Source organism: Oncorhynchus tshawytscha, linkage group LG29 (assembly GCF_018296145.1).
Source record: "Oncorhynchus tshawytscha isolate Ot180627B linkage group LG29, Otsh_v2.0, whole genome shotgun sequence".
NCBI lineage: Eukaryota > Metazoa > Chordata > Actinopteri > Salmoniformes > Salmonidae > Oncorhynchus > Oncorhynchus tshawytscha.
Genome location: NC_056457.1, coordinates 31,675,819 through 31,702,949, shown reverse-complemented (window position 1 = coordinate 31,702,949; position 27,131 = coordinate 31,675,819). Strand labels below are relative to the sequence as shown.

At 42.1% G+C, this 27,131-nt stretch overlaps 1 protein-coding gene across 2 annotated transcripts in view; it reads left to right on the top strand.

The window, feature by feature from the left end:
- Nucleotides 1–27,131, top strand: part of LOC112235865 (netrin-G1-like) — a 243,544-nt gene that overhangs the window by 198,409 nt on the left and 18,004 nt on the right. The window contains exons 4-5 of one of the 2 annotated variants that reach the window (XM_042308913.1): nucleotides 7,558–7,584; nucleotides 14,341–14,385. In XM_042308913.1, coding sequence (XP_042164847.1) covers nucleotides 7,558–7,584; nucleotides 14,341–14,385 — 72 coding nt within the window. The remainder of the gene's footprint in view (nucleotides 1–7,557; nucleotides 7,585–14,340; nucleotides 14,386–27,131) is intronic. The other variant, XM_042308914.1, reaches the window with a different exon arrangement.

Here is a 27,131-nt window from a genome sequence, read left to right as displayed (position 1 = left end):
CCTGTTGTGTTCGGAGCATGTGACAAATAACATCTGATTTGATTTGAGATGGAGACATGAATCCAACATATTAATGAATTGGAAATCAACAAAAAGCTGTAGTCCCTAGGCCTATATGTGTTTTTCTTTTTTTAATCCTGGGTTGAATTGAAACAATAGCTATTGATGACTTTGATGACCATATAGACCTAAATAGTATAATTGAAGATACATACCTTTTTAAGGTTACATTTCATTTGCTCTGTCAAACCTTCCATATTTTATTTTTTATTTATTTTTTATTTCACCTTTATTTAACCAGGTAGGCTAGTTGAGAACACCTTTATTTAACCAGGTAGGCTAGTTGAGAACAAGTTCTCATTTGCAACTGCGACCAGGCCAAGATAAAGCATAGCAGTGTGAACAGACAACACAGAGTTACACATGGAGTAAACAATTAACAAGTCAATAACACAGTAGAAAAAAAAGAGAGTCTATATACATTGTGTGCAAAAGGCATGAGGAGGTAGGAGAATAATTACAATTTTGCAGATTAACACTGGAGTGATAAATTATCAGATGGTCATGTACAGTTAGAGATATTGGTGTGCAAAAGAGCAGAAAAGTAAATAAATATAAACAATATGGGGATGAGGTAGGTAAAAATGGGTGGGCTATTTACCGATAGACTATGTACAGCTGCAGTGATCGGTTAGCTGCTCAGATAGCAGATGTTTGAAGTTGGTGAGGGAGATAAAAGTCTCCAACTTCAGCGATTTTTGCAATTCGTTCCAGTCACAGGCAGCAGAGAACTGGAACGAAAGGCGGCCAAATGAGGTCTTGGCTTTAGGGATGATCAGTGAGATACACCTGCTGGAGCGTGTGCTACGGGTGGGTGTTGCCATCGTGACCAGTGAACTGAGATAAGGCAGAGCTTTACCTAGCATGGACTTGTAGATGACCTGGAGCCAGTGGGTCTGGCGACGAATATGTAGCGAGGGCCAGCCAACTAGAGCATACAGGTTGCAGTGGTGGGTGTTAAGGTGCTTTAGTAACAAAACGGATGGCACTGTGATAAACTGCATCCAGTTTGCTGAGTGTTGGAAGCTATTTTGTAGATGACATCGCCGAAGTCGAGGATCGGTAGGATAGTCAGTTTTACTAGGGTAAGTTTGGCGGCGTGAGTGAAGAAGGCTTTGTAGCAGGAATAGAATGCCGACTCTAGATTTGATTTTCGATTGGAGATGTTTGATATGAGTCTGGAAGGAGAGTTTACAGTCTAGGAATGGAAGGATTTTGCAAGCAACAGTGAATATGTTTAGTTATTAAGAGATCTCTCAATAGTTATACTCATGATAGCACACGTGAAGGAGTCACTGGCAACTTTCAAGGCTAAGCAGGGCTGGGCTTGGTTTAATACATGGGATGGGGGACCAAATGAATAGCTGTAGTTAGGTCAACTCTCCAGTAGCAGGTGCTGTCCAGCCTACTGTTTCTTTCTGATAGTGGATCTGACGTTGTTTCAAATGTAAAATTTCAACCTATTTTATACGTTTATCTGTGTAGAAAATTGGTTACAATGTTGACATAATCCTGTACTTATGTTTTTTTTTTGGGGGGGGGACATCCAATGTATTTTCCATGTAAAAAATACATTGACAAATTAGTTCAACCAGTTTGTGCACAGCCAGAAGACACCGTTGGGATAAAGTTTGTCCAAGTCAAGTGTTTTGGCATTTTTACATTAGTTGAGAATGATGACTTGAAAAATGGAGGAGTGACTCACGGTATAGGAACGCAGGGAGACGACAAAGTGTTTCAAAAATCTAAACCTAAAGCATTTAACCTAAAGCATTTAATAAAGACATTAAATGTACAATATTATGGGGAATGGGAATGGGAATGAGAGGGCTACTTACACAGTAAGGGATCACAGAAGTGATTGAATGAGGGTATGAGGCATGAGTTGAGGTGTTCAGAGGCTTGACTTCAGTTCAGGAAGGGATTTTAATGGAAGACAAAAACAATAACACAAGACACAATCAGACAAAAGAGCAAAGAATGAGTTAGTCCAAGCAAGGAGTAAAATCATTGATGTGTAATAATGTGTTTGTGTATGTGATTGACTCTACATAGTGTAGATTGATAGAGGTACTGACAGTGCTTGGAGAGGAAACATTCAATGTGCCAGTGAATGAGTTGGCACATGAGACGTGTCTTCAGTTAATGTCAGGAGAGAGTTGACAATGGTAGTGGAGTGGAGTAGTCGTCACCTCTTAATCATGGAACAGGAGGGGACTTAGCTCTAAATACAACTAGCAGATACATTCCATTACAGCTGTGCCATCGTAGGTTTGGACAAGTTTGTCCTGAAGTTAAATAGACTGTATATCTCACCCATTTGACACATCAAAGTAGCCCAAGAAACATTCCTGAATAAAGCCCTGATCATCCACATACCTGATGATAGCTGACAACTGCAACAGACTGGTGACACCATAGGTCACAGAGTGGTCAGACTGGTGGCACCACAGGTCCCAGAGTGGTCAGACTGGTGGCAGGTCCCAGAGTGGTCAGACTGGTGGCACCATAGGTTTGAGAGCAGTGGGACAATTTTTACCCCATGGGTCCTGGAGGTTTTCTTTATATGTTAACCTAACCAGGAAAACGCTGGACCCTATAAGGTATGATAGTAATTCATCAGTTGTAAAAAGGTTTTAATGGGCTATGATGGGACTGCAAAACTCCTGAAAAAAATCATTTCCCTGGGGGGATGAAACCCCTGTCAAACTGCAGCTACCTTATACTTGTTCATATGAATTATATTTAGACTAGATTAGGAAGGGGGATTTCCTCTACCCAGACACAGAGACAATAATTGATAGACAATAGAACTCACAGGGCTGAGCTTTATGCATATTTGCATCATGTAGGCCTTATAAAACATTTACTCACATATGTCATCACTATTATGTTGACTGATTAATCACAGTTAATCATTTTGGATTAAAAGGCAACCTAGCCAGCCCTATTTTGAATATAAACTTAATTAGATCACATTCGCATTTTCTCCTGACACACAAATGGACTATAAATACAAAATGTTACCAATTAGTTTACCCTGACCAGATGGAGATGGCACATAGGATGTAACATCCATCAAATCAAATTGTATTTGTCACATGCGACAAATACAACAGTGAAATGCTTACTTACAAGCCCTTAACCAACAATGCAGTTTTAAGAACAATGTAATTAAAGAGCAGCAGTAAAATAACAATAGCGAGGCTATATTCAGGGGGTACCAGTACAGAGTCAATGTGGAGACTATATACAGGGGGTACCAGTATAGAGTCAATGTGGAGACTATATACAGGGGGTACCGGTATAGAGTCAATGTGGAGACTATATACAGGGGGTACCAGTACAGAGTCAATGTGGAGACTATATACAGGGGGTACCAGTACAGAGTCAATGTGGAGACTATATACAGGCGGTACCGGTACAGAGTCCATGTGCGGGGGCACCAGTTAGTCAAGGTAATTGAGGTAATATGTACATGTAGGTAGAGTTAAAGTGACTATGCATAGATGATAAACAGAGAGATGCAGGTGCGTAAAAGGGGGCGGGGCAATGCAAATATTTTGGGTAGCCATTGTATTAGCTGTTCAGGAGTCTTATGGCTTGGGAGTAGAAGCTGTTAAGAAGCCTCTTGGAACTAGACTTGGCACTCCGGTGCCGCTTGCCATGCGGTAACAGAGAGAACAGTCTGTGACTAGGGAGGCTGGAGTCTTTGAACTTTTTTAGGGCCTTCCTCTAACACCGCCTGGTATAGAAGTCCTAAATGGCAAGAACCTTAGCCCCAGTGATGTACTGGGCCGTACGCACCACCCTCTGTAGTGCCTTGCTGTCGGAGGCCGAGAAATTGTCACTCCAGTCAGTGATGCAACCAGTCACCATGCTCTCGATGGTGCAGCTGTAGAACTTTTTGAGAATCTGAGGAGCCACGCCAAATCTTTTCAGTCTCCTGAGGGGGAACAGGCTTTGTCATGCCCTCTTCGCGACTGTCTTGGTGTGTTTGGACCATGATAGTTTGTTGGTGATCTGGACACCAAGGTACTTGAAGCTCTCAACATGCTCCACTACAGCCCTATCTATGAGAATGGGGGCGTGCTCGGTCCTCCTTTTCCTGTAGTCCACAATCATCTCTTTTGTCTTGATCATGTTGAGGGAGAGGTTATTATCCTGGCACCACACAGCCAAGTCTCTGACCTCCTCCCTACAGGCTGTCTCATCGTTCTCTGTGATCAGGCCACCACTGTTGTGTCATCGGCAAACTTAATGATGGTGTTGGAGTCATGCCTGGCCGTGCAGTCATGTGAACAGGGAGTGAACAGGGAGTACAGGAGGCGATTGAGAACGCACCGCTCAGGGGCCCCCGTGTTGAGGATCAGCGTGCGGATGCATTGTTACCTTCCCTTACCACCTGGGGACGGCCTGTCAGGAAGTCCAAGATCCAGGTGCAGAGGGAGGTGTTTAGTCCCAGGGTTCTTAGCTTAGTGATGAGCTTTGAGAGCACTGTGGTGTTGAACGCTGAGCTGTAGTCAATGAATATCATTCTCACGTAGGTGTTCCTTTTGTCCAGGTGGGAAAGGGCAGTGTGGAGCGCAATAGAGATTGCATCATCTGTGGACCTGTTGGTGTGGTATGCAAATTAGATTGGATCTGTTGGTGCGGAATGCAAATTAGAGTGGATCTGTTGGTGCGGTATGCAAATTAGAGTGGATCTGTTGGTGCGGTATGCAAATTAGAGTGGATCTGTTGGTGCGGTATGCAAATTAGAGTGGATCTGTTGGTGCGGTATGCAAATTAGAGTGGATCTGTTGGTGCGGTATGCAAATTAGAGTGGATCTGTTGATGCGGTATGCAAATTGGAGTGGATCTGTTGGTGCGGTATGCAAATTAGAGTGGATTTGTTGGTGCGGTATGCAAATTAGAGTGGATTTGTTGGTGCGGTATGCAAATTAGAGTGGATCTAGGGTTTCTGGGATAATGGTGTTGATGTGAACCATGACCAGCCTTTCAAAGCACTTCATGGCTACAGACGTGCGTGTTACATGTCGGTAGTTATTTAGGCAGGTTGCCTTAGTGTTCTTGGGCATAGGGACTATGGTGGTCTACTTGAAACATATTGGTATTAGAGACTCAGTCAGGTAGTTCATACTAATAATAATCACAGTGGTTGTAGAGGGTACAACAGGTCAGAACCTCATGAGTAAATGTCAGTTGGCTTTTTTTAGCCGAGCATTCAGAGTTAGAGACAGCAGGTGCAGTAGAGAGAGAGAGAGAGTTGAAAACCACAGGTCCGGGACAAAGTAGCACGTCTGGTGAAGAGGTCAGGGTTCCATAGCCGCAGGCAGAAAAGTTAGAAACAGGAGCAGCAGCACGACCAGGTGGCCTGGGGACAGCAAGGAATCATCAGACCAGGTAGTCCTGAGGCATGGTCCCAGGGCTCAGGTCCTCCGGGAGGGGAGGGAGAGGGAGAGAGAGAGAATTAGAGGGAGCATACTTAAGGGATAGAGGGATATCTTCAAACCACCAACTTACTACCCTGAGACAAGGCTGAGTATAGCCCATGGAAGGTCTCCCCCACGGCACAAACCCGAGGGGGGCGCCAAACCCGGACAGAAAGTTCACGTCATTGACTCAACCCACTCAAGTGACGCACCCCTCCTAGGGACGTGATGGAATAGCACCAGTAAACCAGTGACTCAGCCCCTGTAACAGGGTTAGAGGCAGAGAATCCCGGTGAAGAGAGGGTAACTGGCCAGGCAGAGACAGCAAGGGCGGTTCGTTGCTCCAGAGCCTTTCTGTTCACCTTCAGAACCTGGGCCAGACTACACTCAATCGACATCCTAGAAAAGACAGTTGAAAGTTTAATATGTTCAGCAAGTAAAGAGTGCACTTACCTCTTTTAAAAAAAAAATGTTTTTAACCAGACAAGTCAGTTAAGAACACATTTCTATTTACAATGACGGCCTACCCCGACAAAACCCTAATGCGGATGATGCTGTGCCAAGTTGTGTGCCGCCTTGTGGGACCCAATCACGGCTGGTTGTGATACAGCCTGTAATAGAATCAGGGTCTGTAGTGACGCCTCTAGCACTGAAATGCAGTGCCTTAGACCGCTGCGCCACTCGGGAGCCCTAACCTCTGCAAGCTCCTTGTAGTTGCCCTTGTTGGTGGAACTTTTCCTCTCGTTCTGTCCTCTATCGATGCAGCTTTTTCCCAGAAGCTTGAATCTGATGTGGGCATTCATATGCTCCCTGCTTTTGTTTTGCTGTTTAGCTGAAAGATCAATGTTCTTCAGGTCACTGTACCCACCTTTTGACCAGGGCTCAGACTTTCCAAAAAGCAGGCAAGGCCAGCAATGCAGTAGGCTTGATGAAAAGGCTCCTTGTTAACCAGCTATACTATTGATACCAGTTGGTATTGAACACCCTCACCTTTTCATCCTTCTTCATGAAACTGATCTCAGGGTCGACCCTCGCTTTTAATTCTCACACTTTTCCGTGTACCCCAGAGAATGAAAGATTGTTTTTCAACAGAATGTCCACAACATTTTCAGCAGCGTTGGCCACTCTATCATTCTGGCGGAGAGAACTGCTAACTAGCTACTGAAGTTAGCACGGCTAACTTCTAAAAATGTTAAATAAATAGCACTAACTGGACACACAAATACATTTCTAAAACCAAGAAAACTATTTATAATACACCTCTTCCGTCTCCTGTAATTTGAAAAAACAAATTGTAATTGAATAATAATTTTTAAAAATGCTAAACTATCACTCTTCACTCTTAATCTGTCTCCAACAATGTCACCAAGATTCTCAACACATAGAACCCCCATAATGCTGTGTGGCACTATCCCAATACAACACACAAGGTTCATTTTCTGATCCTAATTCTATGATTCAATGGGCAACATGCCCGTTCATACTGCAAAAGTTTTGATTGGTTGGAGGTCGTCTTCCAGAAGTGGTTATAATTGCCATGTATGTCTATGGAAGGGGGTGAGGCCTACGAGCCTCCTAGGTTTTGTATTGAAGTCAATGTAGCCAGAGGAGGACGGAAGCTAGCTGTCCTCGGGCTACACCACTGTGCTATCCCAGACAGTGCAGTTGAAGTTACTGTAGACCTTCATTGCAAAACAGTGTTTTTTAATCACTTAGTTTGTGACATATGAATATATTTAGTATAGTTTAAACTAAAGAGTTAAAACATAGTAGTGCAGCGGCCCCTGGAACAAATTAGGGTTAAGAGTCTTGCTCAAAGTCACATTGACAGATTCTTCACCTTGTCAGCTCGGGTATTCAAACCAGCGACCTTTCGGTTACTGGCCCAATGCTTTAACAGCTAGTCTATCTGCTGCTGGTGTGCATGCGATCGTATTTACTAGATTACATTCAATGTGTTGAAATGAATACAAACAATGTCCTTAACTGCAATATCCAATTTGTTAATGTAGAATGAAATGTAAAAGACTAATTTCCCAACTGTTTTGTCTTTCTCTTACAGGCATCCCCAGTAACATTGGTCCAGTTAGTAAGTAAATGAAGCAGACCCCCCCACCCACCCCGCACCCACACAGAAACTGCTTGCTGATTTACTATGCCTGATCATATCCATCCCTAAAGTCCACGTGGTTTTAAATGTTCATTTCTGATTTAGGTCCTCCCATTATTAATTTAAGTGAAGGATCAGTCATAATTGATTTGTAAGTGTTCATTATGCCAGGGTTTAGTTCAATTCCCCTTTTTTTCCCCTCTCTGAAGGAAATGACAATAGCTTTCTGCCATGTTGTCTAGAAGGCTACGTGTGGAGGTGGACTAATTCACCTTCAACAAGTTAAGCCTAGATTGCAGCCACACACCTGAGCATGCATACAAAACACCATTGCCCCCACCCCCTTTTTGCATTATAAATAAATGCCATATAGAGTTTATTAATATGCCCTGACCTCAGTGGTGGGATAATGTCCGGGGGGTCATTTCAGTATGAGTATTATCTGCTGAAGCCAGTGGCCCCTGGAGCACAGAGAGAGACGTCTAGAGACACAATCTACAGTTACTACAGCAGCCGACTGGGACTCAGGAGAATAACAGAAGACACACACACACACCAAGGATGCGTCCCCCTATGTTCTGTAAAGTGCACTGCTTTTGACCAAGGTCCATAGGGCTCTGGTCAAAAGTAGTGCACTATGTAGGGTATAGGGGATGTCATTTAGGATGCGCCCAAGTGTTGAACAAGTAAAAGCGCCCCTGCTCATTCCACATCAGTCTATCCATCAATCTATTTATCTGGCTAGAACCCTCTCTACTTGGGGGAAACCAATAGACAAAAAGCAGTTTATATGGAAAGCATCCCATTAGTGTTTGAATAGTTTCCTTTTCCTAAACTACAGTCTGTATCTCCATGACTGCAGATATCCAAAGGACTAGTAACTAGGTCTAGATAACTAGGTCTAGATAACTAGATAACTAGGTCTAGATAACTAGGTCTAGATAACTAGATAACTAGGTCTAGATAACTAGGTCTAGATAACTCGGACTAGATAACTAGGTCTAGATAACTAGATAACTAGTCTAGATAACTAGGTCTAGATAACTAGGTCTAGATAACTCGGACTAGATAACTATGACTAGATAACTAGATAACTAGGTCTAGATAACTAGGTCTAGATAACTCGGACTAGATAACTAGGTCTAGATAACTAGATAACTATGACTAGATAACTAGATAACTATGACTAGATAACTAGATAACTATGACTAGATAACTAGGTCTAGATAACTCGGACTAGATAACTAGGTCTAGATAACTAGATAACTATGACTAGATAACTAGATAACTCGGACTAGATAACTATGACTAGATAACTAGATAACTAGGTCTAGATAACTAGGTCTAGATAACTCAGACTAGATAACTAGGTCTAGATAACTAGATAACTAGGTCTAGATAACTAGATAAGGACTAGATAACTATGACTAGATAACTATGACTAGATAACTAGGTCTAGATAACTAGGTCTAGATAACTCGGACTAGATAACTAGGACTAGATAACTAGGACTAGATAACTAGGTCTAGATAACTAGATAACTAGGTCTAGATAACTAGGTCTAGATAACTCGGACTAGATAACTAGGTCTAGATAACTAGATAACTAGGTCTAGATAACTAGGTCTAGATAACTCGGACTAGATAACTATGACTAGATAACTAGATAACTAGGTCTAGATAACTAGGACTAGATAACCTGGTCTATATAACTAGGACAAGATAACTAGGACTAGATAACTAGGACTAGATAACTAGGTATAGATAACTAGGTCTAGATAACTAGATAACTAGGACTAGATAACTAGGACTAGATAACCTGGGCAATATAACTAGATAACTAGGTCTAGATAACTAGGTCTAGATAACTAGATAACTAGGACTAGATAACTAGGACTAGATAACTAGATAACTAGGCCTAGATATCTAGATAACTAGGCCTAGATATCTAGATAACTAACTAGATAACTAGGTCTAAATAACTAGATAACTAGGTCTAAATAACTAGATAACTAGGTATAGATAACTAGGTATAGATAACTAGATAACTAGACAACTAGATAACTAGGTCTAGATAACTAGATACCTAGGTTTAGATAACTAGTACTAGATAACTAGGTCTAGATAACTAGGACTGGATAACTAGATAACTAGGTCTAGATAACTAGATAACTAGGACTAGATAACTAGATAACCAGGACTAGATTACTAGGTCTAGATAACTAGGACTAGATTCCTATAACTAGATAACTAGGACTAGATAATTAGGTCTAGATAACTAGGACTAGATAACTAGGACTAAATAACTAGGAACAAGCTAACTAGGAACTAGATATATTAGTATCAGACCTACACAGTCTTTTTATGTGTCAGCATTCAGGAAGTGAAGAAGACGACTAAAGGAAGCTCCTTATAAGTATGCCATGTTTAATATTTACAATGGTATCAGCATATTTACAATGACAATATGGTGGTAAAATGAACTCGCTAGTTGGCACTGAACTCTGAACCACAACAGTTACCACAACTGAGCTCAATCTAACAAGTATAATTTGATCCAAACAATAAGAAACCGTTTATTATGAAAATTCAGAGATATTTGGCGTCAGAAATGAGCATGGAACCAAGTGGACACCCTCCCTCCTTCCCTCCACCCCTCCACCCCAACCTTAGAGAGCTGAATGAGTTCAATGTTGTCTCCTGCCTGTGCTGCATGCATGTTCTCCATAGATATACATACTGTATATACATACACCTCTCACACATCACCCCCTCCCTCGAGCCTCCCCAACCCAACACCTAGCCAGACCATGGCTGCTCTCTCAGAATCCTAGTGGGGAATGTCTGTGTTACATCCTGTCTGTCTGTCTGTGGGTGGGACTCACATAAAGGGCACACTGACTGACTGACTTAGGGCCATGTCTGTATGGTTCATTCACAGGCCTGTAGGCAATGAAGCTCTTAAGAGATGCTGACTGTCTGTCTCTATACCTGCAGAAGCACCCTCCCCCCTAACGACCACAACACAAAACACTACCCAGGTTGGGTTCTGTAGCCACAACACAAAACACTACCCAGTTTTGGTTCTGTAGCCACAACACAAAACACTACCCAGTTTGGGTTCTGTAGCCACAACACAAAACACTACCCAGTTTTGGTTCTGTAGCCAAGACACAACAAAACACTACCCAGTTTGGGTTCTGTAGCCACAACACAAAACACTACCCAGTTTTGGTTCTGTAGCCACAACACAAAACACTACCCAGTTTGGGTTCTGTAGCCACAACACAAAACACTACCCAGTTTTGGTTCTGTAGCCACAACACAACACACTACCCAGTTTGGGTTCTGTAGCCACAACACAAAACACTACCCAGTTTTGGTTCTGTAACCACAACACAAAACACTACCCAGTTTGGGTTCTGTAGCCAAGACACAACAAAACACTACCCAGTTTGGGTTCTGTAGCCACAACACAACAAAACACTACCCAGTTTGGGTTCTGTAGCCACAACACAACAAAACACTACCCAGTTTTGGTTCTGTAGCCACACCAGGGAAACACCACCCAGTTTTGGTTCTGTAGCCATACCAGGGAAACACCACCCAGTTTTGGTTCTATAGCCACACCAGGGAAACACCACCCAGTTTTGGTTCTGTAGCCACAACACAACAAAACACTACCCAGTTTTGGTTCTGTAGCCACAACACAAAACACTACCCAGTTTGGGTTCTGTAACCACAACACAAAACACTACCCAGTTTTGGTTCTGTAACCACAACACAAAACACTACCCAGTTTGGGTTCTGTAGCCAAGACACAACAAAACACTACCCAGTTTGGGTTCTGTAGCCACAACACAACAAAACACTACCCAGTTTGGGTTCTGTAGCCACAACACAACAAAACACTACCCAGTTTGGGTTCTGTAGCCACAACACAACAAAACACTACCCAGTTTTGGTTCTGTAGCCACACCAGGGAAACACCACCCAGTTTTGGTTCTGTAGCCATACCAGGGAAACACCACCCAGTTTTGGTTCTATAGCCACACCAGGGAAACACCACCCAGTTTTGGTTCTGTAGCCACAACACAACAAAACACTACCCAGTTTTGGTTCTGTAGCCACAACACAAAACACTACCCAGTTTGGGTTCTGTAACCACAACACAAAACACTACCCAGTTTTGGTTCTGTAGCCAGGACACAACAAAACACTACCCAGTTTGGGTTCTGTAACCACAACACAAAACACTACCCAGTTTTGGTTCTGTATCCACAACACAACAAAACACTACCCAGTTTTGGTTCTGTAGCCACAACACAACAAAACACTACCCAGTTTTGGTTCTGTAGCCAAGACACAACAAAACACTACCCAGTTTGGGTTCTGTAGCCACAACACAACAAAACACTACCCAGTTTTGGTTCTGTAGCCACAACACAACAAAACACTACCCAGTTTTGGTTCTGTAGCCAAGACACAACAAAACACTACCCCGTTTGGGTTCTGTAGCCACAAAACACTACCCAGTTTGGGATCTGTAGCCACAACACAAAACACTACCCAGTTTTGGTTCTGTAGCCACACCAGGGAAACACCACCCAGTTTTGGTTCTATAGCCACACCAGGGAAACACCACCCAGTTTTGGTTCTGTAGCCACACCAGGGAAACACCACCCAGTTTTGGTTCTATAGCCACACCAGGGAAACACCACCCAGTTTTGGTTCTGTAGCCACACCAGGGAAACACCACCCAGTTTTGGTTCTGTAGCCACACCAGGGAAACACCACCCAGTTTTGGTTCTATAGCCACACCAGGGAAAACCACCCAGTTTTGGTTCTGTTCCAGGGAAACAACCCAGTTTTGGTTCTATAGCCACACCAGGGAAACACCACCCAGTTTTGGTTCTGTAGCCACACCAGGGAAACACCACCCAGTTTTGGTTCTATAGCCACACCAGGGAAACACCACCCAGTTTTGGTTCTGTAGCCATACCAGGGAAACACAACAGTGTTGGTTCTGACAACACAAAACACTACCCAATTTTGGTTCTATAGCCACACCAGGGATGAAGTTGAGGGAAAACCAACTGAAATCATGGGTATGTAGCTCTGTTCTCTAAAAGAAATAAAGGAACCAAGCAGAACACAGCTAAGTATCCTGGAATAGAAGTACCCCCAGATCTACCCTCAGAACAGAAAACACTTTTTCATACTGTTGTTTGGAAGTACTTGAATTATTTATTGACCTTCCATCAACTTTATTTCAGGTTTATTAAGCCAGCCAGAATCGCCCTAATGCAGCCATTAAAATATGTGTGTATATATATATATATATGTATAATATGTATAATATATATAATTTTTTATCTGAGCTCATTTCATTTCATTATGAGAGCATTCATTTCATTATGAGAGCATTCATTTCATTATGAGAGCATTCATTTCATTATGAGAGCATTCATTTCATTATGAGAGCATTCATTTCAATATGAGAGCATTTGTTTCATTATGAGAGCATTCATTTCATTATGAGAGCATTCATTTCAATATGAGAGCATTTGTTTCATTATGAGAGCATTCATTTCATTATGAGAGCATTCATTTCATTATGAGAGCATTCATTTCAATATGAGAGCATTGAGTATAATATGTCACTTCTCATTTAGAGCATCTTAACTGAATTCAAACTTGTGGCAATTATTTAATGAACAACTTATTTAGAACTGACATGACATTTTATGTAGTTTATCAGTTATGGAATTGTCATGGAGAGGGTTTGGATAGTAATGTAGTCAAACACTACAGCATACACTAACTGTATGTCTATGTGCCTGAGGGCATGCATACCCAAACACATTATTTTAAAAGCATTACCCTTATCTTTAACCAAACGGAATGAATTTCAAATGATTAGACACGCCACACAGTATGGTTCACTATCCAATCACACGGTAGTTAAATTGCTTGCTGTGACACCACTGGTCACTAATGATCACATGACTACCTGACCACGCTGACATCAAGGATACTGCAACACAGAGACGCATTGCTGCTTTAACGAACGATTACAATGCTAGAACAAGTAACAAGACCTCCCTTCTGTCTCGGCTTGACTCAACACTGCTCCTTCACCCAACCGACCACAACCAACAAACACCACCTGTAAAATCCCCATCACAGAAATACAGAATTGTATGTAATTATGAGGTTACACCATAACTATCAGTCATTCCAATTCCTGAGACACCACATGATTTATTCTTTGTGATTCCTCGACCTGAAATCACTGTAATTAGATATTGATTGCATTAATTTGACGAACTCAACAAAATGCCTGTGACACTTGAACCAACCCGCCATGTTATCCCACTACATATCAGAGAGAATCTCAAGTAGAGACTGTCGTTTGTTATATATTAGTTTTTTGTTGTTGTTTATGTTTATTCATCATTGCCATCGATGCACACACTCAAAGTGAGCCATGAAACTACACAATCACATCATCTGTGACATGGTCTGGGACTGGTGTTGGGATGCATCTACTGCTTGTCCCTGTACAGGCTTGTCAGTCATTCTGTTGTTCTGAGTTGTTCTGAGTAAAGCCGATGTGTCTAGTTGTCTGCCTCACCAGTCAACCTGTATTAGAACTTCTAGTACTGTTCATGAATCTGATGTCCACTATAGCCATTGCACCTAATAACTTATGGTTTCTCCCGATTGCATTCAGTTCGGCCGAATGTCTCATCCCTAGGTGTTGCTAACCGAAACCAAGGTAGGCTATACCTCCAACTAAGATGAAACATATCTCTTTACAGATATTCCTCAAATATACAGTAGTCATACAGTGAGTGTACTAGCTGTGTCAGTGGAGGCCATATCCCCCAGGAGGGAGCTTTTCCTGCCTAGAGTTCATCTGTGTTAAAACCTTTAATGATATAGATTTTTTTTTAACAAACACAAATATACACAGTATATATCTTTTTTTTCTCCCTTTATTCACTCTCTCTTTTTTTGTGAAAGAGAGAAAAGAGGACACCTTCAAAACAGGAAGTTTGATTTTCTGGCGTAGTCGGCAGACATGGTTGTGCTGCGACATTCTGTGACTCCATTACAATATCCCCCTCACCACCACCCCACCCTTTTCCCCCCTCACTTGAGCCCCCCAGATGCGGAATCTCTATACGAGAGCAGTATAAAGATAGAGAGCCTATCTCTTTCTCTCCCTCTCCCTCGCCTCTCTTTCTTCTATCCCGTTTCAATATACCTTTGCTGATCCCCTCCGTTTTAATTATGCGTGGCGCTTCTAGGGATTCAAAAATTCTATCTGGGCTTGGAGGAAGAAAAGAGGGAGGTTTCACGGAGCGGTTTATGTAGATTGATTTCAGGCAAACTCAAGTTAATCCAGTGTGCAGATGTGTTGAGGATGTGGCGACCGTCTTGCATAAAAAACCTGCCCCTGTATTTCCATGGAGAGCTCTAGCCAAGCAGATGTATAGGTATAGAAGCCAGAGTGTGCTATATGGTATGTGTCTTGGATTTATATCTGGCGAGAACATTGCAGAGCATGTGAGAGGGACTTAAGCAGTTTCTTTGTTTCTTATCGGATGGCGAAGAGATGCGGACAGCAGTGGGATTGTTGTGTGTTTACCATACGGACCGGTGAGGAGATTAATGGGGAATAATCCCACCGAGGTTTCCTAGAGGAAGTGTGGTTCTGGTATGTCAGGAGAATGTAACAACACAACACTACTGGTCATCTGTCAGGAGAACAACACAACACAACACTACTGGTCATCTGTCAGGAGAATGTAACAACACAACACTACTGGTCATCTGTCAGGAGAATGTAACAACACAACACTACTGGTAATCTGTCAGGAGAACAACACAACACAACACTACTGGTCATCTGTCAGGAGAATGTAACAACACAACACTACTGGTCATCTGTCAGGAGAATGTAACAACACAACACAACACTACTGGTCATCTGTCAGGAGAATGTAACAACACAACACAACACTACTGGTCATCTGTCAGGAGAATGTAACAACACAACACTACTGGTCACCTGTCAGGAGAATGTAACAACACAACACAACACTACTGGTCATCTGTCAGGAGAATGTAACAACACAACACAACACTACTGGTCATCTGTCAGGAGAATGTAACAACACAACACTACTGGTCATCTGTCAGGAGAACAACACAACACAACACTACTGGTCATCTGTCAAGAGAATGTAACAACACAACACTACTGGTCATCTGTCAGGAGAATGTAACAACACAACACTACTGGTCATCTGTCAGGAGAATGTAACAACACAACACTACTGGTCATCTGTCAGGAGAATGTAACAACACAACACTACTGGTCATCTGTCAGGAGAATGTAACAACACAACACAACACTACTGGTCATCTGTCAGGAGAATGTAACAACACAACACTACTGGTCATCTGTCAGGAGAATGTAACAGCACAACACAACACTACTGGTAATCTGTCAGGAGAATGTAACAACACAACACAACACTTCTGGTCATCTGTCAGGAGAATGTAACAACACAACACTACTGGTCATCTGTCAGGAGAGTGTAACAACACAACACAACACTACTGGTCATCTGTCAGGAGAACAACACAACACTACTGGTCATCTGTCAGGAGAATGTAACAACACAACACTATTGGTCTTCTGTCAGGAGAATGTAACAACACAACACAACACTACTGGTCATCTGTCAGGAGAATGTAACAACACAACACTACTGGTCATCTGTCAGGAGAACAACACAACACAACACTACTGGTCATCTGTCAGGAGAATGTAACAACACAACACTATTGGTCTTCTGTCAGGAGAATGTAACAACACAACACAACACTACTGGTCATCTGTCAGGAGAATGTAACAACACAACACTACTGGTCACCTGTCAGGAGAATGTAACAACACAACACAACACTACTGGTCATCTGCCAGGAGAACAACACAACACAACACTACTGGTCATCTGTCAGGAGAATGTAACAACACAACACTACTGGTCATCTGTCAGGAGAACAACACAACACAACACTACTGGTCATCTTTCAAGAGAATGTAACAACACAACACTACTGGTCATCTGTCAGGAGAATGTAACAACACAACACAACACTACTGGTCATCTGTCAGGAGAATGTAACAACACAACACTACTGGTCATCTGTCAGGAGAATGTAACAACACAACACTACTGGTCATCTGTCAGGAGAATGTAACAACACAACACTATTGGTCTTCTGTCAGGAGAATGTAACAACACAACACTACTGGTCATCTGTCAGGAGAATGTAAAAACACAACACTACTGGTCATCTTTCAAGAGAATGTAACAACACAACACTACTGGTCATCTGTCAGGAGAATGTAACAACACAACACAACACTACTGGTCATCTGTCAGGAGAATGTAACAACACAACACTACTGGTCATCTGTCAGGAGAATGTAACAACACAACACTATTGGTCATCTGTCAGGAGAATGTAACAACACAACACAACACTACTGGTCATCTGTCAGGAGAATGTATCAACACAACACAACACTACTGGTCATCTGTCAGGAGAATGTAACAACACAACACAAAACTACTGGTCATCTGTCAGGAGAACAACACAACACTACTGGTCATCTGTCAGGAGAATGTAACAACACAACACAACACTACTGGTCATCTGTCAGGTGAATGTAACAACACAACACTACTGGTCATCTGTCAGGAGAATGTAACAACACAACACAACACTACTGGTCATCTGTCAGGAGAATATAACAACACAACACTATTGGTCATCTGTCAGGAGAATGTAACAACACAACACTGCTGGTCATCTGTCAGGAGAATGTAACAACACAACACTACTGGTCATCTTTCAAGAGAATGTAACAACACAACACTACTGGTCATCTGTCAGGAGAATGTAACAACACAACACAACACTACTGGTCATCTGTCAGGAGAATGTAACAACACAACACTACTGGTCATCTGTCAGGAGAATGTAACAACACAACACTATTGGTCATCTGTCAGGAGAATGTAACAACACAACACAACACTACTGGTCATCTGTCAGGAGAATGTATCAACACAACACAACACTACTGGTCATCTGTCAGGAGAATGTAACAACACAACACAAAACTACTGGTCATCTGTCAGGAGAACAACACAACACTACTGGTCATCTGTCAGGAGAATGTAACAACACAACACAACACTACTGGTCATCTGTCAGGAGAATGTAACAACACAACACTACTGGTCATCTGTCAGGAGAATGTAACAACACAACACTACTGGTCATCTGTCAGGAGAATGTAACAACACAACACTATTGGTCATCTGTCAGGAGAATGTAACAACACAACACAACACTACTGGTCATCTGTCAGGAGAATGTATCAACACAACACAACACTACTGGTCATCTGTCAGGAGAATGTAACAACACAACACAACACTACTGGTCATCTGTCAGGAGAACAACACAACACTACTGGTCATCTGTCAGGAGAATGTAACAACACAGCACTATTGGTCATCTGTCAGGAGAATGTAACAACACAACACTACTGGTCATCTGTCAGGAGAATGTAACAACACAACACAACACTACTGGTCATCTGTCAGGAGAATATAACAACACAACACTATTGGTCATCTGTCAGGAGAATGTAAGAACACAACACTGCTGGTCATCTGTCAGGAGAATGTAACAACACAACACAACACTACTGGTCATCTGTCAGGAGAATGTAACAACACAAAACTACTGGTCATCTGTCAGGAGAATGTAACAACACAACACTACTGGTCATCTGTCAGGAGAATGTAACAACACAACACTATTGGTCATCTGTCAGGAGAATGTAACAACACAACACAACACTACTGGTCATCTGTCAGGAGAATGTAACAACACAACACTACTGGTCACCTGTCAGGAGAATGTAACAACACAACACAACACTACTGGTCATCTGTCAGGAGAATGTAACAACACAACACAACACTACTGGTCATCTGTCAGGAGAAACAACACAACACTACTGGTCATCTGTCAGGAGAATGTAACAACACAGCACTATTGGTCATCTGTCAGGAGAATGTAACAACACAACACTGCTGGTCATCTGTCAGGAGAATGTAACAACACAACACAACACTACTGGTCATCTGTCAGGAGAATGTAACAACACAACACTACTGGTCACCTGTCAGGAGAATGTAACAACACAACACAACACTACTGGTCATCTGTCAGGAGAATGTAACAACACAACACTATTGGTCATCTGTCAGGAGAATGTAACAACACAACACTATTGGTCATCTGTCAGGAGAATGTAACAACACAACACTGCTGGTCATCTGTCAGGAGAATGTAACAACACAACACAACACTACTGGTCATCTGTCAGGAGAATGTAACAACACAACACTATTGGTCATCTGTCAGGAGAATGTAACAACACAACACTGCTGGTCATCTGTCAGGAGAATGTAACAACACAACACAACACTACTGGTCATCTGTCAGGAGAATGTAACAACACAACACTACTGGTCATCTGTCAGGAGAATGTAACAACACAACACTACTTGTCATCTGTCAGGAGAATGTAACAACACAACACTACTGGTCATCTGTCAGGAGAATGTAACAACACAACACAACACTACTGGTCATCTGTCAGGAGAATGTATCAACACAACACTACTGGTCATCTGTCAGGAGAATGTAACAACACAACACTACTGGTCATCTGTCAGGAGAATGTAACAACACAACACAACACTACTGGTCATCTGTCAGGAGAATGTATCAACACAACACTATTGGTCATCTGTCAGGAGAATGTATCAACACAACACTATTGGTCATCTGTCAGGAGAATGTATCAACACAACACTATTGGTCATCTGTCAGGAGAATGTAACAACACAACACTATTGGTCTTCTGTCAGGAGAATGTAACAACACAACACTATTGGTCATCTGTCAGGAGAATGTAACAACACAACACTACTGGTCATCTGTCAGGAGAATGTAACAACACAACACAACACTACTGGTCATCTGTCAGGAGAATGTAACAACACAACACTACTGGTCATCTGTCAGGAGAATGTAACAACACAACACTACTGGTCATCTGTCAGGAGAATGTAACAACACAACACAACACTACTGGTCATCTGTCAGGAGAATGTAACAACACAACACTACTGGTCATCTGTCAGGAGAATGTAACAACACAACACTACTGGTCATCTGTCAGGAGAATGTAACAACACAACACAACACTACTGGTCATCTGTCAGGAGAATGTAACAACACAACACTACTGGTCATCTGTCAGGAGAATGTAACAACACAACACAACACTACTGGTCATCTGTCAGGAGAATGTATCAACACAACACAACACTACTGGTCATCTGTCAGGAGAATGTAACAACACAACACTACTGGTCATCTGTCAGGAGAATGTAACAACACAACACTACTGGTCATCTGTCAGGAGAATGTAACAACACAACACAACACTACTGGTCATCTGTCAGGAGAATGTAACAACACAACCCTCTGGTCATCTGTCAGGAGAATGTAACAACACAACACTACTGGTCATCTGTCAGGAGAATGTAACAACACAACACAACACTACTGGTCATCTGTCAGGAGAATGTAACAACACAACACAACACTACTGGTCATCTGTCAGGAGAATGTAACAACACAACACTATTGGTCTTCTGTCAGGAGAATGTATAACACAACACAACACTACTGGTCATCTACATTGTGAAGACAATAGCATTTTGTTTTACCTCTTGTTTCTTCCATATGGTCAACCTAAATAGATTCCGCGCAACATGAATCGACAGACTGCGTCTGTAACAGTCAGGTCGACCACACTGTTGCCACAATAGTAAGATGTTCCTACAGTGCAATGAAAGTGAAAACACTGTGGGAATTAATTCCTTTAGTATTTGCAGTCTCAGAATATAACATGAAATATATAGGATCACCTATCTCACTCTTCTTTTAATAACCTTTTTGGTACTATAGGAATGTGTATGATGCATAGTTCTTTAACCACTTAAAACATTATATTATTTAATGTTAAACAAAATATATCATGTTTTTGTTTATTTCTGTATTTATTTTTCCTCTTTTTGTTTTATATGTCTAGTAGCTCATCAAGTTGATTTGTCAACTGTCCCTTCAGATCAAGTTGCAAACAGCAAGTGAGGTATGAGCTCCTCAGATTTGTACCGTTCTCCCTGTGTCAGCTGTTGTCCAAACCCCCACTGTATGAATCTACGTGGACTACTGTAGATACCTGGCCCAACGCTGTAGTACCTTCACAGTACTAATCCACCATTATCCCCCTGATTAGAATCTCCTGTATACAGCTTTGCGGTATGGATATGTGGTACACACTTTCTGTAAAGGTGTAGGTTGTGTAATCTTATGTCGATCTGGATGTAGTGTAGTTGTTACAAGTGATATTGAATACACTTCTCCACAGTGAAATATAATAGGGACGCTCTGTAACATATCATTGTGATGCCTCACATTACAAATATTCTAGAATATGTTTCATAGATATTACTTTTGTCATGATAAATCGTATTTTACAATCAGGAAGAGTATTGGTCTTCTAAGAGCAGGGTTTTTAGCGCAGATAGCAGAAACATTCTGAGAACTTAAATGAACTGTGCAACTTGACAACAAATAGACCAGGATTCTCTACCTTGGATAGAGTTGATGTCTGTCTATCTTCCTGTAGCTCAGACAGGACTATCTGTCTGTCAAACTGCCTGTGGCTCAGAGAGGACTATCTGTTTGTCAAACTGCCTCTGTCTAACTTCCTGTAGCTCAGAGAGGTCTGTCTGTCTGTCTGTCTAACAGACTGTAGCTCAGAGATGACTGTCTGTCTGTCTGTCTAACTGCCTCTGTCTAACGTCCTGTAGCTCAGAGAGGACTGTCTGTCTGTCAAACTGCCTCTGTCTAACTTCCTGTAGCTTAGAGAGGACAGTCTGTCTGCCTAACTTCCTGTACCTTAGAGAGGACAGTCTGTCTGTCAAAATGCCTCTGTCTAACTGCCTGTAGCTCAGAGAGACTGTCTGTTTGTCAAACTTCCTGTAGCTCAGAGCAGACTGTCTGTCTGTCAAACTGCCTATAGCTCAGAGAAGACTGTCTGTCTGTTAAACTGCCTCTGTCTGTCTAACTGCTTGTAGCTCAGAGAGAATTATCTGTCTGTCAAACTGCCTCTGTCTAACTTCCTGTAGCTCAGAGATTACTGTAATTATGACAAACTGCCTGTAGCTAAGAGAGGACTATATGTCTGTCTAACTGCTTGTAGCTCAGAGAAGACTGTCTGTCTGTCAAACTGCCTGTGGCTCAGAGAGGACTGTCTGTCTGTCTATCTTCCTGTAGTTCAGAGAGGACTGTCTGTCTGTCAAACTGCCTCTGTCAAACTGCCTGTAGCTCAGAGCCTGTAGCTCAGAGAGGACTGTCTGTCTGTCAAACTGCCTCTGTCTAACTGCCTGTAGCTCAGAGAGGACAGTCTGTCTGTCAAACTACCTGTAGCTCAGAGAGGACTGTCTGTCTGTCTGTCAAACTGCCTGTAGATCAGAGAGGTCTGCCTGTCTGTCAAACTGCCTGTAACTCAGAGAGGAATGTCTGTCTGTCTAACTGCCTGTAGCTCAGAGAGGACTGTCTGTCTGTCAAACTGCCTGTAACTCAGAGAGGACTGTCTGTCTGTCTATCTTCCTGTAGTTCAGAGAGGACTGTCTGTCTGTCAAACTGCCTCTGTCTAACTACCTGTAGCTCAGAGAGGACTGTCTGTCTGTCTGTCTGTCTGTCAAACTGCCTGTAGATCAGAGAGGTCTGCCTGTCTGTCAAACTGCCTGTAGCTCAGAGAGGACTGTCAGTCTGTCAAACTTCCTGTAGCTCAGAGAGGACTGTCTCTCTGTCTAACTGCATATCTGACTCTATGGCTGATCTGGGCAGACTAGGTGTCACACACAAGGTTGATCTGGAACGGGTCCTTCTGTGATTGGCATACCTGCCTGACGTTGTGTGACTAGACAGTAGATACAAGGCAGAGCCTGACTCCCAATCTGGCATCTAATACTACACAACACTACACTACACATCACTCGACGATATGTTGCCCTTTGCCACACCTCTACATACATTCGACTGCTTTTAATGCAAAGTGTCTTTTTGTTTGTTTGTTGCAATGTATTTATTGGCCTTGGAGGGGTGATGGGTGGCTGTGACATGTATCTACTCTTTCTCAAAACACTGGTTCTCTTAAGAAACCACACGCATTTATTTCTATTTGTGTTCTAGCCTCTGTGGTTTATGATGACAGTGGTGTGTGAACGTTTAAAGGGGGCCTGTCGATTACACTGCAGGACTGCAGGTGCAGCTGCCCCTCTCCTCCTAACCTCACAATGAACACACAGTAGGACAAATCCACTCATCTAGATGCACATTTCAAAGTGTGTAGTAAAAAACCTACACTTTGCCCATGTTGAGAATTACAGACCCCTCCAACTCAACTTTTCTTTTTTTTGTCCTGTGTCGTACTGTGTGTTCCAGTCCCCCTCCCCCGAAACTCAGAATCCTTCCATTGTGGTGTGCTTGAAGCTTGAAGCGAACGTCTCGCAACTCTCTCCCCTCTTAATGACAACCTTTCCCAGGGTGAACTGATGTCTAATGTTCTCTTCTCCTCATCGCCTAACAATCGTCTCAATCTCAAACCCCCATCTCTCCATCCTAACCTGGCATGTGATAGTGTCTCCTCGCTCTACCTTGCTGCTACAACCACCAGCGCCACTCGTCGCAGCACACAACCCAACCCAACCACACCTCAAAATGACCTCTTGGTCTCTCTCCACCTTTCCTTCCTTCCTTTGCAAGACTGCGAATGTTTCGGCCACTCCAAGCGCTGCAGCTACATCGAGCTGCTAAACTCTGTCATTTGCGTGAGCTGTAAACACAACACTAGGGGCCAGCACTGCCAGGACTGCAAGCAGGGCTTCTTCCGAAATAATTCTGCAGAGCTGGAAGATGAGAATGTGTGTATAGGTCAGTTCCTTCACCACGGTCACTGTCATCATCAGCACTGCTCATAGCAGCTAATCTTCCACATGACCAACACCATGTTTATAACACCCTATGACCCCTCACCTTTCACATTTCAAACTTTTACCCATGTGCTTCAAACCTCCAAACTCATCTCTCGTGTTTCTCAACATCTCTCTTTTCTTGTTGCTGTCTTGGTCCCTTCTTGTTCTTCAAGTTTAACTCCATGCATATTCTATAACAACAAACAGGAAGCTGTTCTTCACTCGTCTTTCTCACTTTCTCCCTGTCCATTTGATTGTGACATCACTCACTTCCGTCTCCACAGGGCCTATGTTTTAAACCAGTTGTTCGTCGTCACAATCACAATACTTTACCATATTAAAGAGTATTACCCAGAAATCTGTACCGCTACCCTCTTTTTCCAATCTGACACGAATATTTACATAATATATTATGATGCTCAGGATGGTATTGAAGCTGTCTTTGTAATGGTACGGTTTTTATTTCCCTCCTTTTAGAAGCAACGGATCATTCCACATGCTGATAATGTATTTTTCACAAACAACCTCAAACAGGAAGTTGTTCTTCACTCGTTTAACTCCATGCATATTCTATAACCTCAAACAGGAAGCTGTTCTTCATGTTTAACTCCATGCATATTCAATAATCACAAACAGGAAGCTGTTCTTCATGTTTAACTCCATGCATATTCTATAACCTCAAACAGGAAGTTGTTCTTCATGTTTAACTCCATGCATATTCTATAACCACAAACAGGAAGCTGTTCTTCATGTTTAACTCCATGCGTATTCTATAGCTGTCTTTGTAATGGTACGGTTTTTATTTCCCTCCTTTTAGAAGCAACGGATCAAACAGGAAGCTGTTCTTCATGTTTAACTCCATGCATATTCATTCAAACAAACAGGAAGCTGTTCTTCATGTTTAACTCCATGCATATTCTATAACCACAAACAGGAAGCTGTTCTTCATGTTTAACTCCATGCATATTCAATAACCACAAGCAGGAAGCTGTTCTTCATGTTTAACTCCATGCATATTCTATAACCTCAAACAGGAAGCTGTTCTTCATGTTTAACTCCATGCATATTCAATAATCACAAACAGGAAGCTGTTCTTCATGTTTAACTCCATGCATATTCTATAACCTCAAACAGGAAGTTGTTCTTCATGTTTAACTCCATGCATATTCTATAACCTCAAACAGGAAGCTGTTCTTCACTCGTTTAGCTCCATGCATATTCTATAACCACAAACAGGAAGCTGTTCTTCACATGTTTAACTCCATGCATATTCTATAGTAGGCCCCTGTGTTGTGTACCGTCATGTGACATGGCAAGATTTTATCCTGTATTGTAAGCCTTATTCCGAAATGAGAATTACACCAAAAAACATTGTCTGAAAATGTCTGAGGCCATCTGACATGAAAAGAAAAAAGGCAGTTTGGCAGTTTGCTGAAAAAAAAGTGAAAACTCCAGGCATGTCACATGACTGTGCTAAACACAGGGTCCTATAAGACATGTCAGCATGAGAGTTGCCTCAACGTTATGTATTGATACTCTCGGCTTTACCGTATACTTTCCAACATTTCTTTCCACCTGTGTAAGTGTTTCAGGACTCTGCTACACCCGACACATGCCCAGAGCACCTTACTGCAGAATAAACACGTTGATAGAGTACACCCTTGTGTTGTCAGATTTGGGGTCAATTCCATTTAAATTCGAGTCCATTCAGGAAGTACACTGAAATTCCAATTCTCTTCAATGCATTTCAAATAGGACAATTTGGAATTGGAATTTGGTTAACTTTATGAAATCGACTGGAATTGACCCCCGACTGTGTTGAATACAACCTAGAATACACCTTTGGATAACGAAAAATACTAAACCTATCTTCCACCCCAATGTCCAGGTGTCTCTTCCTGCTCGAAGGGGAGTCTAATGAACTCACACACTCCACATGTAAGCACGTGCATATGTCAAGTGCTAGGCCCAACGCTGTCCAGGAATAGCAGTGAAATTCCATCAGAAGCCTTTATAGTCTGCGTCTGAAATGACATCCTATTCCCTACATAGTGTACTACTTTTGACCAGAATGGCACCCTATTCCCTACATAGTGCACTACTTTTGACCAGAATGGCACCCTATGCCCTACATAGTGCACTTATTTTGACCAGAATGCCACCCTATTCCCTATTTAGTGTACTTTTTTTGACCAGAATGGCACCCTATTCCCTATTTAGTGTACTTCTTTTGACCAGAATGGCACCCTATGCCCTACATAGTGCACTTCTTTTGACCAGAATGGCACTCTATTCCCTACATAGTGCACTTCTTTTGACCAGAATGGCACCCTATTCCCTACATAGTGCACTTCTTTTGACCAGAATGACACCCTATTACCTACATAGTGCACTACTTTTTTTACCTCATCCCTATAGGCAATAGGGTGATATTTCGGACCCAGATATATCTTACAAAAGCCTTCAGAGCTATTTGGTTAACATTCATATAGGGAAAGAAGAGTTTTGTAAGGCTTATATGCTCACAAACTTTGGTTAGAGCTTTAAATGTTGATGATGGTGAAGGCCATTTTAGGTGTGGCTGATGATGGTTGATGCTTCATTTTGTTTTCACATTATTTTACCCAGATAATGTCCAGTTGAGGTATTAGTCAAATTAGCAGTATACAAAAAACACATTTGCCCTGTACTTTTATCAAGTCAACCTATGGGTTTTCAGCAGCGTTATATTCCCATGCAAGTGGGGGACCACACATATGGAATCATGTAGTAACCAAAAAAGTGTTAAACAAATCAAAATAGAATAGAATCTTCAAAGTAGCCATCCTTTGCATTGATGACAGCTTTGCACACTCTTGGAATTCTCTTAACCAGCTTCATGAGGTAATCACCTGTAATGCATTTTGATTAACAGGTGTGCCTTGTTAAAGTTTATTTGTGGAATTTCTTTCCTTCTTAATGTGTTTGAGCCAATCAGTTGTGTTGTGACAAGGTAGGGGTGGTATACAGAAGATAGTCCTATTTAGTAAAAGGTCAAGTCCATATTATGGCAAGAACAGCTCAAATAAGTAAAGAGAAACGACAGTCCGTCATTACTTTAAGACATGAAGGTCAGTCAATTCGGAAATTTCAAAAACCATCAAACACTATGATGAAACTGGCTCTCATGAAGACTGCCACAGGAAAGGAAGACCCAGAGTTACCTCTGCTGCAGAGGATAGGTTCATTAGAGTTACCACCCTCAGATATTGCAGCCCAAATAATTTCTTCACATAGTTAAAGTAACAGACACATCTCAACATCA